Source organism: Aedes aegypti, chromosome 2 (assembly GCF_002204515.2).
Source record: "Aedes aegypti strain LVP_AGWG chromosome 2, AaegL5.0 Primary Assembly, whole genome shotgun sequence".
Classification (NCBI taxonomy): domain Eukaryota; kingdom Metazoa; phylum Arthropoda; class Insecta; order Diptera; family Culicidae; genus Aedes; species Aedes aegypti.
The window spans coordinates 203738099-203752816 of NC_035108.1; the positions used below are offsets into that span (position 1 = coordinate 203738099).

At 36.3% G+C, this 14718-nt stretch overlaps 1 protein-coding gene across 2 annotated transcripts; it reads right to left on the reverse strand.

Annotated features, from left to right (window-relative positions):
- Window positions 1–2695: 2695 nt before the first annotated feature.
- Window positions 2696–14718, reverse strand: LOC5572244 (uncharacterized protein DDB_G0287625). Of its 2 annotated transcripts, XR_002499548.1 has the most exons (3): window positions 14544–14718; window positions 13796–14484; window positions 2696–2922 (listed from the first exon to the last, which is right to left on the reverse strand). XR_002499548.1 is itself a non-coding variant. In XM_021840729.1 (2 exons), the coding sequence occupies exons 1-2, from the start codon at window positions 14587–14589 to the stop codon at window positions 13829–13831; spliced, it is 702 nt and encodes a 233-aa protein (XP_021696421.1). In that variant the 5' UTR covers window positions 14590–14717; the 3' UTR covers window positions 13748–13828. The 2 variants fall into 2 exon arrangements, 1 of the variants encoding a protein (XP_021696421.1); XM_021840729.1 differs by lacking the exon at window positions 2696–2922 and having other exon boundaries at window positions 13748–14484; window positions 14544–14717.

Here is a 14718-nt window from a genome sequence, read left to right on the forward strand (position 1 = left end):
TCGCACCGAAAAACCTCATAATCGGATCCGAAAACTTGGTTGGATAGTGTTCGATCGTCGAGCCAGGTCTCGATCATGACAATCACGTCGTAACATGTATCCGAAACTGCTAAATAGTAGTTGTTGACTTCCGAATTAATTCCGCCGACGTTCTGGTAGAAAATAACAAGTTGATGTTTACGACACACGGCTGAACGATGATTATCGATGTCTGATCTGCGTGAAAAGCGATGGGAATCTGCTTCCTTGGAGTTACATCCGGAAAGGTTCGAAGAAACAGTGCTTGTCGGTAAGCTTCTGTTAATGATACCAGCTTGATGAGAAGTTGGTGTAGGCGTGATTTCGGTGGTACTAGAATGCGAATCAGAATCAAGCAGCGAATTGTCGCAAAAACCGTTATACTTGCCTAAAAAAGCAAGTTGGGAGACCCCCATTCCACATCTAAGCTCAGGGCCAGGACGACTATGTGGAACGCTGGCAGCAATCGGCACGACTGAGATAGAGGAACTGGGGGCTCCCAAAAAGCTTTCCACGGTGCGTCCTGGTGGTCCACAATGCAATTCATGGCTGGAAGCAGGTGCAGTGAACGTTGACCGAATATGATGTGCGGGATTAGTTGATCGTAAAGTACTGATTAGAAGATAGGAAGGAGTCAAACATTATTGAATCGTATATGACTTGGCACATAGTTAATCGTAGGTGTTCAACACTAACATAATGTATTGAAAAGCATCTAAATTGCTTTAAAATTAGTATATAGTTTATATTCTAATCATTTCGAAAATAAAAAAAATCAATTTTTGTGTACTGATAAAAACGGAATAATTTGTTGACGAAATCGGAATACCTGTACTTAAAATTATTATCTTATGAGATAATAATCTTAAAAATGGAAATTACCACTGTCTTCAAAAATGCAAAATTGAAGCACTTATGAAGGTGTACAATCAACACAAAAATAACACTCATAGACTACAGGAACCATTACTTTTACTACACTAAATCTTACATCTGTAAACGCCTTTTTTCGGAATTCAAAAGCGTTTTCGTGCCATAATCACATTAATCACGCAGTGCATGGATCTGAATATCCTCCGAGTTTTTTTATTCTCACAACCGTGGGGCACGGCATAGCAAAACTTTTCACTGTCATATGGACAAAGTTCCCTGTTGCTAGAAATTGAAGAAAAAGTTGCAAAACACCTGCTGCCACGTACACTTGTTATTTTTTGATTAAGAAACATGCAACAATTGTGCAAAGAGCACATAGAAGCACTCCGAACCCATCGACGGCGAAACGAAACCGGGTGGCGACGTCCCAGCAATTTGAAGTGTTTCTTTTCACGAAACAAAAACGAGCGTCCCGTTGTGCCCCCACAACTGGTGTCAGACCGCGCAGAAGAAGGAAAGAGTGCTCCAAAATGCTCCGAATGAATTTGAATTCAAAATTTCTAACACTAGGAAATGTACCTAAAATGTTTGTGCCAAAATATTAACCAAAGATTGTCAAAATCAATCTATATAACGGAACCTCCATTTTGCACGGGGCGTTTCAAAGCGTTTTTCAACTGCGTACTTGATGGCAAGACGAAGTTTTCCTGGGCCACTAGTTTGAAATAAAAATAAAAACTTTCCATCATCCTGCATCATACTTACGTCACAAAAGAAATCGCGATAATATTTTTGTTTTTCGATGCTCAAAAAAAATCTTCAATTTTTACAACCTGTGTCGATTTTGATCATTGATCATCTGGTTCCGGAGATTCCTTAGAGGATCAACGCATAAACAGGCTACAGATTTGTTCATGTTGGGTTATTCGCTTTTCAAAATAATACATTTGATGATAATCTATAGTGAAAAGAAATGCAAATTAGTTACCTTTTTTGAGTATTGAGCATTCTTTATCAAGAATATTCTGTAATTTTTAATCTAAAAACAAAACATATGTTCTTCAATTGCAAAAGTGCACTATGTATTTCAAGAACTTTCAAACCATAAGAAATATTTACTCACTCGAATTGAAAATTAACAGACTATCAAAACACAATTTGTATTTTTTCTAATTCATGCTTAAATGTTTGCGATACTATTTGTTTTAATCTTTATTGAAGCAAATGATTGAAAATTTTTATCTTTCGTTTGAGTGTAAATTTATACTAATAACTTTTTACAAATATTTTTGCGATACACATATTTTTACCAAGATTTTTGAGGGTTTTAATCGATAATATGTGACAACACTGTCCCCAAGGATTCTAGAGCAAATCTTGCAAATGCGTTTTTGAGTTAAAAACCCGAAACCTTTATTGACCAATGAAATGTTAAGGTATTCTGAGCTGATTAAAAACTTAACAAACAAATATGCTGATTTTTAAACGATTACCATGCGTATTTTTACCAATCATTAAATTATATATTCAAATTACGATATAATATTGATTTTTAAGACATAACTCGCATAGCTAGCTAGACTATACTTAAAATTTAACTTGATACATTCAAAATATTTTAAAAATACAAGTGCTTTTGATTTATTTCATGCTCACTTATTTTTTCATTTTGCTAAATTTGTAATTAATTAATTAATCAATTAATTTATTCAATGTAAGCCGATATTTTGACACCTTATAGCCTACATGGATTGTTTTGTCCCTGTTTCTTTTCCGATCGGGAATCCGACGGCGATATGAAAACTGGAAGAAAACAAGGCGTGGTATGTATCAGCGGAATAAATCATAATTTAAAGTGCAACCTAGTGGATGAACTTTTTTGCCTTCGTGTGCATTCGAGCGATTGAATCCTTATCTTTTCTTCTGTAGGGGCTTGCCGTGTGGTAGACCGTTTCACAATCTTCATGGGTGAATTTTCCCATTGCAAGAACCATTTCCTCATTCAATCCACACGGCGTGCACAGTTCGGAACTGGTCGATGATGGTGGCGGAGGAATGGAAATGTTTGGTGATATGTTTCACAAATTAGAAAACGAATTGTTACATGGCACGATTTATTATAATTATTCGTAAGACAATCAATTTGATTAATTGGAAGAGGTTTCAATGATTCAAACGTACCAATCAATCTGCAATTAACGGTTGACAATTCTTTCTGTTTTATGGTTTAAAACATACGAGAATACGTGAGCCACGTGGGCTTCGTGGCAGTGCGGTTAGTGTTACCAAGCATTTAACCGCAACGAGTCAAGGAGTAGGGGTTCGATTCCCGCTTCAGTCCGGAAAATTTTTCGTCAGGAACGTGTTTCTGTGCCACTGTGCGTTGCATGGTAGTCCATTGCCTAGTGTGGTGCTTCCTTTAAAGGACTCAATCGTCCACTGAAAGCATAAACATGTCCGGTGTCTGACTAAATCTTCAATTTTCCTAAAAATTGATAATTCAGGATGAAAAATCACTTTTAAAAATAAATATTTCCCCTACCACAAAATTGTTCTATTTGGCAAGACAAACTAATTTTTTGAATAATATATTTTAGTAGAACAAATTGCTTTGAAAATGAAAGGGTTGCATATTTTCGGAAATTGATTTGTGTTTTGAATATAGGGTGCCGGTGCCATTAGTGGACTACCTAAGCTATAAAAAATCATAACAAAATAACGAAAAGCCTTAGCAGAGATCTTTTGGCGTCAACAGAAAGATTTCAACCTCTAATATATGGGAAAAATATAAAAAGAGTGATAAAACTAATTTTTTAACATAAAATCGCTTGAGCCACTATTGGTACACGTGTTCCAGTAGTTGCGCTAGTGCTCCAGTAGTAGACGTTTGGGAATTATACAAGGAATTTTAAACAAAAAGGCAAATTTTTACACAGGTTTAACATTTTTCCCTTCGAACAGCAACTAATATCTTTCGAATGAAGCATTAAGAACATCTCTGGGACTTTTCTTCATTTTTATACATCCATTTTAAAAACTGCTTCCATTCGTTGATCCACTACTGGAACACGACGGCAACTATTGGTGCAAGGGAGCAAATTTTTTGCGTTAACTTAATTATTTATATGACTTTTTGATGAAATAAAAAGCTGAAATTTGGCAAATCGACTAAACTAGAGGCGATCTATCCACCAAAAATAGCACATGTCGTTTTTATCAAAAAATGTACGTTTTATTCCATAGTCCAATCTACTGGTACATTACAACCATTGGTACCGGCACCCTACCTAGTGTTTTTTTTATTTTGCAGAGTAAAATTCAAGCTATTTCTGAGCGGCGGTGAAATTTGAGGTCAATCGGAACAGTAGAAGTCAAAATCCAGTCTCCCAAACTAGATCATTTTATATGAAAAACGGCTGATGTGCACGTTTTTCTTTTCAGTAATGCATTTATAAATCCTGCCCTTTTCACTGTTTGGCGCACTTTTTTTTTAATTCCTTAATTAGTGCAGGACGGACTCGATTATCCGGAGACTTGATTATCCGGTGACTCGATTATCCGGAATTGCAGATTCGGTTATCCGGAATATATTTTCTGATATGTTTTGTTTTTTCAGTTTTTATGCATAATTTTGAGATAATTTAGTATTGCAATATACAATATGAATGGTTCAGCAGTTTTGGAAGTAAATAATTTCTGGATACGCCTTGGCACCATATAAATAAACAAACAAAAAAGATACTATTTAAGTTCTTTTATCGCAGATTTTGATTTTTTTTTAGTGGTTCGATTATCCGGAGTGAAAAAAAAAACGATACTCCGGATAATCGAGTCCGACCTGCACCAATCTAAACATTACATTCATTTCTTATATCTAGGTGTTCCGTGTTAAATAACACAATCATACTAATTTAAATCCTAAAACAAATTAAGATTTTATTAACATTTTGTTAGCAACATATTACATTTGATTTGCCGTAGCAGTTCAGATTGTTTACAGGTGAATTGATTTCACCTGCTTATAAGAGAAAAAAAATCACGCTTTCAATTTACTTAACATAAACATATAACGCATCAATCGTAGCAATAGAAGATTGTAATGATTTGCTAATTATTTTATTTGACATTTGTTCCAATGTTTCAACATTGGATATTCTATGTAACTCATTGGTATTATACCACGGAAGAAGCCTCAGAATCATTTTCAAAATTTTCTTTTGAATTCTTCTGCTTTCTTTCTGGTATTGAAACGGCTAGTCCATATTGGTACAGCATACAACATGGTTGGCCTGAAAATTTGTTTGAATATCAAAAGCATGTTCTTAAGACAAAGTTTTGATTTTTTTTATTAATAAGGGGATAGAGACATTTTACATATTAGAGAAAAAAACATCCAAACTTTTTTGCAACCTACTACAGTTGGCACGCAGGCTTTGCCCTTTGGCGGAGAGGCCTGTGTCATCCACAAACAAAGATTTTTGACATCCCTGGGGTAACTCAGGTAAGTCAGATATGAAAATATTGTATAACTAGTGGTCCCGGCAAACTTCGTCTTGCCATCAAGTAGGCTGTTGAAAAACGCCATGGAACGCTCAGTGCAAAATGGAAGTTCCGTTCGCTCCTGTTTTTTCAACTTTCCCGTTAAATATCCTTTGCTTTTTATATACACAAACACGACGGAACACTTCAGGAACACAACTATGGAAGAATCATTCTAATCCGTCGAGCCGTTCTCAAGCCATTTCGTGACATACAAACACCACTCCATTTTTATTTATATAGATATTGGTCCCAAAATGCTGCCTTGAGGAACACCAACTCTAACAGGAAGTCTTTCAGACCTGGAGTTCTGTTAATTAATCTCAAGTGTACGATTTGAAAGATAACTTTGGATTTTTTTTAACAATGGATATTGGAAAATTAAAGTTTTTTAATTTTACAATCAAGCCTTCATGCCAAACACTGTCGAATGCTTTTTCTATGTCTAGAAGAGCAAGACCTGTAGAATAGCATTCAGCCTTTGTTGGAACAGATCAAATTTATTACACGTAAAAGTTGATGAGAGGTCGAATGTCCATGGCGGAATCCGAACTGTTCATTGGCAAAAATTGAATTTTCGTTAATGTGGGCCATCATTTCTGTTCAAAATGGCCTTTTCAAAAAGTTTAGTAAAAAGTGTAGGAAAGCAAGCTGATTGGACGATAGCTAGAAGCTGCTGCAGGATTTTTGTCTGGTTTTAAAATTGGTACAACCTTGGCATTTTTTCATTTGTCAGGAAAATATGCAAACTAAAAACATTTGTTAAATATATCCACTAAGAATGATAAGCTACTTTCTTGTAGAAAATTTCATCATCGCCAAGAACTTTCATATTTTTTATTTTTTTAATGATAGTTCTCACTTCCTCCAAATCAGTCAACCAGGAATCTAATCTAATCTAATCTAAGTTCTTGCACAGCCAATATTGAAAAGCATCCTGGAAACACCTAAATCTATTTAGGTATTTCTTGTCAGTATTAAAATTGGCAGAATATCAGCAGAATGATACAACTATTAAAATGGCATTCTCGCAATTAATTAGTAATAATTTGTTTTCTTGGCTTTTGAGGTTTTGTCAAAGTTTTAGATAATTTCTAAAAGGGCTTAGAGCCAGGGTCCAATTGAGAAATTCTTGCTTTCTTTCTGCAAATCCTGCCATAGAATTTTCATAGTAGGATCGCGAGTGCGTTGAAATTGCCTTCTCCTCACGTTTTTAAGACGGATCAAGAGTTTAAGATCATCGTCTATAGTCATGGATTCAAATTTTCACATTTTGGAATTGCTATGCTCCTGTCAAGAGTCAATATATGTTTCATATATATTCCAGTCGGCTCGAAAATAATTGAAAGTGGAGCTGATAGGGTTGAGAATCGCTTCATGGGATACTTGAAAAGTAACAGGGAAATGATAAGAATCAAAATCAGCATGAGTAACTAATTAGCTACACAGATGGCTAGAGACGGCAGTGCGCATCGTACCTTCCTGCTGTGCGTACACGAATTCTCTCTTCTCTTGGAAATTTTCTTAAAAACTACCTATAGCAATAAAACAATTCAATGCTACAAAACGGTACTTTTCAGTGCTACTAAAACAGTACTTTTCAGTACTATTTTTTCTATTATTGATCCCTTTACGATCCTTGTTTGGACCCGTGCCTTCGATTTTTCGTTGGACCCGTTGGCGAAAGCTAGCAGTGGTAATCCTTCTTGGACACCGTCTTGGGAAAAAAAACCTCTCGAAGGTCACGTCTTTCTCGTTTATTAACTAAACATGGTATCAACAACTAACAAAAGGAAGGGTGAATCTCTGAATTCACTACTTCCTTCCAAAAAAGGGGGATTTAAAACTGTCACTAAACGTGGCAAGAATGGAAGAAAGGACGTTTCTCCGGAATGCGAACTTTCTTCCAAGGGTGAAATGGATAATTTTGATAATTGCATATAGACAAATTTTCCGAACACCAAATCGAAGCAGCCTCTAGCCCAGGCTCTTTGATTCAAGTAAGGAAGCAAAGAGTGCCGCCTATCATGGTCAGTTGTTCTAAATTTGGGGGATTTAGGCAGGAGATCTTGAACTCCATTAGGGGAATCAAGGTTTCCTTCCAAATCGCAAAGAAAGGAGACTGTCGCGTTTTGGCGGAAACTCTTAAAGATCTTCTTGAACATCTTGATGAGAAGAAGCACAATTTTTTTTACTTATGACGACAAAACTGAACGTTTGTTCAAAGTTGTTTTGAAAGGTCTCTCAAATGACTATAAGTCACCTGAAGTGATCAAAAATGGAATAAATGATTTACTTGGATTTTCCCCAGTCCAAGTAATCATAATGAAAAAGAGAACCCAATCTGGCATTGTTCGGAAAGGGCTTTCTCAAGATTATTATTTAGTTCACTTTAACAAAAAGGATTTAAATAATATTAAAGCTTTGAAAAAATCTAGACTTATGTTCGATGTCCGTGTGACATGGGAACATTTCCAGAAACCTGGAGGAAATTACCAGAACCCCACTCAGTGCTGTCGGTGCCAAAAGTGGGGTCATGGTACAAACATTGTCGCATGGATGCTAAATGCATGATTTGCGGAGGTTCTTCTCACGCTAAGGAAGATAAGTTCATTTGCGCGGGGGCAATCATAAGTGTAATTTTTGGGCTTGCCCTTCGCGTAGGTGATTCGTCGAAGCTCGTGCCAGGCAGATGAACGATAATGTCCATTATGATAACGGTCGTTTTCGGAATTTCCCTGGTAGAGTATTGAACAATGCTCATTTTTCAGTTAACGATCGCTTGATTAAGAATCTTACCTATCAGGAAGATCATAAACATGCTTATTCACAAACTAATTTTAATAAATCCTATGCCGATGTCGTAGCAGGTAATCTGAACTCCTCTCCTTTTCATACCATGAGCCCCCTTTTAAATTGTTCCTGCTTCCTCCCTGGTATAGTACCAATGAGTGGCATAGAATATTCAATGTAGAATATATAAAAATAAATACTAGAGTCGGTTAAGACCAAATCAATCGTAGATGGGTTCCAAGAAGACATGTAGGGCTATCAGGGTATTGAATTGAGAAATATCCATGATAATTGGATTTCAGCTTTCATTCACGAATTAAGCGTTGATTATTTTAAATCATTGCCAACGTTTATCATTAATCAACGCTCAATTCGTGACTGAAAGCCGAAATCCAGTTATCATCATCAAAGTCCAGTCAATCTTTGTTTACATTCACCATTATTTTACAATTTCTGAGAAATTGTTGTTTTGAATCATTTACGCAACTAAAAACAGTTGCGTAATGAGAAAGCGTTGCGTAATGAATCATTACAGCACTGGTTTCAGTTAGGTAATGACTATTCTCGCACTGCATACTTCAGTGCAGGAAAGTAGGCCGTTTCATGACAGATTGGCGTGATGAAAAACAGCCTTTTACGAGGAGAAATTGCAAAAACTACTATTTTGCAATTTCTCATCGAAATAGGCTGTTTTTCATCTCGCCAATCTGTCAAGAAACAGCCTACTTTCCTGCACTGAATTATGCAGTGCGGGAATAGTCATTACGCAACTGAAACCAGTGCTGTAATGATTCATTACGCAACGCTTTCTCATTACGCAACTGTTTTGCGTAATGAATCATAACACAGCATTTTTTCAGAAATTGTAAAATAATGGTGAATGCATTCCGATATAATTTCTGATACCCTCAGGTCTTCTACGAAATTGCAAAAAAAATTGGTACGTAACTAGTTGCAGAACTCGATTTTTACAACACTCGTCGTAATTATCCTACTCGGCAAGCCTCGTAGGCATAGAGAAAATGGGCAGTGAAGTTTCCAAACTCGTTTTGCACAATAATATTTAAAAAATCCAGAGGAGTGGAACAAGTTCAAATCTTAATGAAACTTTCACAATTTGCTTTTAATTACGACATCTTTCCGTGAAAAATATATAGATGATCGAAACACGGTTGATTTTTATGTTACACGGTGCGGAAATCTGTAGTGGGACTGATATGCGGTTACTTTTCATTATGGGGCAATTTGACTTGCCCTAATTTTGCGAACAATAGTAGTTTACAGAACAAGTTGCAGAATGATGATTTTTACAGCACGAGTCGTAAATTTACCCAACGAGGCTTGCCGAGTAGGATAATTACGATGGGTGCTGTAAAAATCGAGTTCTGTAACGAGTTACGTACAACATTTTTTGCAATTTCGTAGAAGACCACTTGAGGGTATCAGAAATAATGTCGGAATGCATTCACTATCATTTTACAATTTCTGAAAAATTGTTGTGTACCGTGATGAATCAATACCCGGACGCTTAAAGCGACTCGAATTTTCGAACTCTTTTTTAGATATGTTTTGTTTGAATTTTCTTGAAAATTTATTGTTCAGCACATTTTTACAAACCAGAACTTCAATAAAGTGATGAATTTTTCAGTATTAAACATGATTTTTACTAGAAAATTGATTAAATATTGGTGCTTACCTTGTCCTTAAATCCGGACACCGGATGCAGAAGATGTTTTTAAATCCGGACACTGTTGGATCGAAATCCGGACATCCGTGTTAAAGCATGAAATATTTGAATATTGCTCATGGAAACCATGTCAAACTCAATTAAATATTACTCTACAACCAAATCAATGTACGTATTTCCCTTACAGTGTTGCAAATAATAGCAAGTAAGTAATAATAATGCTTTAATTACCTCTATCGTCCAATCAGTTTGCTTTCCTCCATCAGTAAACTTTTTGAAAAGGTTATTTTGAACAGAATGATGGCCCACATCAACGAAAATTCAATTTTTGCCAATGAACAGTTCGGATTCCGCCATGGACATTCGACCACTCATCAACTTTTACGTGTAACAAATTTGATCCGTTCCAACAAATCTAAAGGCTATTCTACAGGTCTTGCTCTTCTAGACATAGAAAAAGCATTCGACAGTGTTTGGCATGAAGGTTTGATTGTAAAATTAAAAAACTTTAATTTTCCAACATACATTGTTAGAATAATTCAAAGTTATCTGTCAAATCGTACACTTCAGGTTAATTATCAGAATTCCAGATCTGAAAGACTTCCTGTAAGAGCTGGTGTTCCTCAAGGCAGCATTTTGGGACCAATATTATACAATATTTTCACATCTGACTTACCTGAGTTACCTCAGGGATGTCGAAAATCTTTGTTTGCGGATGACACAGGCCTCTCCGCCAAAGGACGAAGCCTGCGTGTCATCTGTAGTCGATTGCAAAAAAGTTTGGATATATTTTCTTCATACTTGCAAAAAATGGAAGATTTCTCCCAATGCTTCCAAAACTCAACTAATAATATTCCCACATAAACCAAAAGCTCTTTATTTGAAACCTTCAAGTAGACATGTTGTCACGTTGAGAGGGGTTCCAATAAATTGGTCAGATGAAGTTAAGTATCTAGGGCTCATGCTAGATAAGAATTTAACTTTCAAAAATCACATTGAGGGCATTCAAGCCAAATGTAATAAATATGTAAAATGTCTCTATCCCCTTATTAATAGAAAATCAAAACTTTGTCTTAAGAACAAGCTTTTGATATTCAAACAAATTTTCAGGCCAGCCATGTTGTATGCTGTACCAATATGGACTAGCTGTTGTAATACCAGGAAGATGAGTACCAATGAGTTACATAGAATATCCAATGTTGAAACATTGGAACAAATGTCAAATAAAATAATAAATAATTTCAGGCAAAAATCGTTACAATCTTCTATTGCCACGATTAATGCGTTATATGTTTAGGTTAAGTTAGGTTAAGTATATTCAAAGCGTTTTTTTTCTCTTACAAGCAGGTGAAATCAACTCACCTGTAAAAAATCTGAACTGCTACGGCAAATGAAATGTAATATGTTGTTAACAAAATGTTAATAAAATCTTAAATTTGTTTTACCAAATTAGGATGATAGTGTTGTCTAATAACACAGAACACCTAGATATATGTAATGTTTGGAATGATACTAATAAAAATATTTGAAAAAAAAAAATGCTTTAATTACCTGAACTGGATCATATGTAGCTCGAACTGAAGTGCTTGTGGCTTGAGTGTCAATAACGAAAAATATATGCGATTTATCTTGCATTAAATCGAAACCTGATTACTCACACCGCCTTTCATAAGTTTTTTCTCAAATCTTCTCTTATTTTTCCATTAAGAAAATCACTTTCACTAGTCAAAATCTCGTCTTCCAATTAACGTCCGGATTTAAAACCACTGAATCATAAACCCGGACAGTCTAATTACACACCGTAAAACACAAATTTGCACAATACTCTTCAACAGTGAGGTTATCGAACATTCAAAAAAGCTTTCTGTAAACCATTATGTTCAAAACACTGCATAAAAATGTTTCACAAATTTTTTCTTCAATAAAACGTTGTTCGTGATTTGGCTTGTGCATCCATAGATGTTCGAACTTGTCTTCACATAGACCGCGACGAAATGACTGTTGAACGTGCAACTAGTTTATTATTATTTTTATCAATGATTTGGCAATGGTAACTAGATTTGAAATACTAGTACAATGATCTAAAATATTGAAAGTAAAGAATATGAGTTATATTCAAATATATAGGTGTCAAAAACTAGCTTAAATTTATTAATATTGTTAGAGTGTCCGGATATTGGTACCGTCCGGATTTTGATTCATCACGGTAATGATTCATTACGCAACTCAAAACAGTTGCGTAATGAGAAAGCGTTGCGTAATGAATAATTACAGCACTGATTTCAGTTAGGTAATGACTATTCCCACACTGCATACTTCAGTGCAGGAAAGTAGGCCGTTTCATGACAGATTGGCATGATGTAAAACAGCCTATTACGATGATTGCAAAAAAAGTTTTTGTTAACACTTGAAAAAAAAATCAGACGGTTTCAATTTCTGTTACACACAGAACGTTGTAACGGTTCCATGGATGGACCGATTGAATTACATTAATTCATTCAAAATAAAGACATTTCCATGCATAAACGTTTGATGCAAGTGTAAAACAGTCCTGTCTAGACAAATGACATGCGAACTAAGCTCTCTGAGAGTCTTATGTTTTAAACTGGGATAATTGTTGGAAAATGCCCTAGGCCTAGCGGGTTCAAAATATAGAAGGGTCCAAATCATATTGGTAACCCTACGATGTATGGGGATTGGAATCTGATCTGAATCTGAAAAGATATCTTCCATGCTAAGCTGCGATTTCTCCACCAAACCGAAGTGCAACAGTTTGGAAGCGAAAAACAATGTTGTCTAAAAATTTCATCCATTTTCCTACACAAAATCGTATCTGGAATTGGATACATCTTCTACTCGTCGTTGCCAAGGGTTGTGGCTCCTTTATAAGGTTACGAAATTTATTTTATTTCATAAAACAAATAAAAGACGCTCAACCAAAAGGAAGTGATGCAGGGCAAAAAATTAATTGCTTTTGTTAGGAAGTTTGCTCCATCTTTTTTGGTATCACCTGTGTAGAATAACCGTTCGAAGGAAAACGGCGGAAAACCACCTACGCCACCTTCAGTTACCCACACTACCAACGATGAGGAAAGAGTTGTGTCAGTTTGGGTTAGGTTTTTGGTGGCAAAAAGTGGATGGAAAGTAAGTGCACGTCTTTTTCTGCATAACAACACACTCTTCGAGACAGACCGGAGCGGATGTGGCTACCTTTAGAGAGAGTTGGTTGGTTGGCTTGGCGTAAAACGGAGCTTACTAGTAGTGCACACAACTCCCAAAGCGCTGTTTGGTGTAATGGAAAAAAGTTGAAATTTTAATGTGAGCATTCAACTTTAACTTTTTGCGAGCGTAAGTTGTTCGAATGTTTTTTTTTGGGTTCTGGATGTTGGGTGAAGCATCCGTTAGTTTCAAATTTTGTGCAGTGGTCTGAGAGAACAGATAAAAGCGTCCAAGCCATTTGTTACACCACTTTGAAGCCATTTGTTACACCACACATATTAATTGAGCGATAGTCAAGAAATCATTTTAGAAAAGTCTCAATTTTATTGCATTTGACATTAACGCTCTAAGGTGGGTCCCAGATAACCGTAGCGGTAAACGCGTAGCTATAAGGCAAGACAAATCAGAGCTTAATAATTGTGGAAGTGAGAATCGAATCGATTCAGAAACAACGATGTTAAGGATTTGATTAAATCTGTGAATCGATTCGATGTTTAAAATATGGATTGATTAATTAACATCGATGTTTTGAACTCCTACCCCGAGTCTTTCCATAACGACAAAATAACTTATTAATGGGAACGGAGGTTTGTGGAATTTATACATTATATGGAGAAATTATGGGCAGCTATTCCTAGAGATAGGTAAAATTTTATTTTAACTTACATTCATGAATTTTTGCACGCAAACTTCTTTCAACTAGCATCTTCCATTGCGAGATCGTGTTCGCTTCCTAGACAAACGAGATCGACTACGCGTCCGGGAAGTTCTTTGGCGGGAGCGAGACCTTGTCCGTGTTCGTGACTGTGACCTCGAACGGGATCGCGCTCTTCTCTGTCTAGCAGCACGCATTCGCTGACGGACCTTTTCCTCCGCGGCCTGTCGACGATGTATTGCTATGGCTTGACGTTGTGCCAGAGGGCGCCGACTCCAACCGGGACCACAATCAACCGTCTTTTTCCACAGGCGGTTCAAAATTGGAGTGAATTTACGGCGAGTAGCCGGTGGAAGAGCTGGAGTGTCTCGAAGATCCGCTGTTGAGGAAGCACCCGCATCTTGAAGATTTGCTGGAGTTCTAGTTCGAGAAGGATCCTTGATGTTCGCCATTTTGTTTTTTCGAGAAGTTTTGAGTGATTCTAGCTCATGCAAAATTGCTTGCAATTTAGACTGAAAATTTACATCTCCTTCGCTATTGGGATCCAGAGCTAACTCGAACATTCCTGAAGATCTTTTGATTAGTCCTAGCTTGCAACCACGATCCAGATTTGCGGAAATGTCCATTTTCAGATTTAAAGATTTGGATGCGAGTTCTGAATAACAGCTTTTCAATTTCTTGTAAATTTCGTCAAACGTAACTGTGAATTTGATAAAATACTTAATTTAAAATAATTCCAACCTTCTGCATTATAACTACCGTATCCATCATGGGTACTCAAAATTCCAATGATTGTCGGGAACATGATTTAGTGCAGAGAACTGAAAGGAATCCTTCTGTTTAAATGAATTCAAACAAATGCTTGTTTCTTTCTGGTTGGTCAAATAATGGAAATTGGCATGAACCCTTTGACGCAGCTTACTAAGATACAAAC

Coding starts and splice junctions, on each gene's coding strand:
- LOC5572244 (XM_021840729.1), bottom strand. CDS start 14,589: ATGTTCCCGACAATCATTGGAATTTTGAGTACCCATGATGGATACG. Junction 14,485..14,543: donor GAGTACCCATGATGGATACG/GTAGTTATAATG, acceptor TCAAATTCACAG/TTACGTTTGACGAAATTTAC.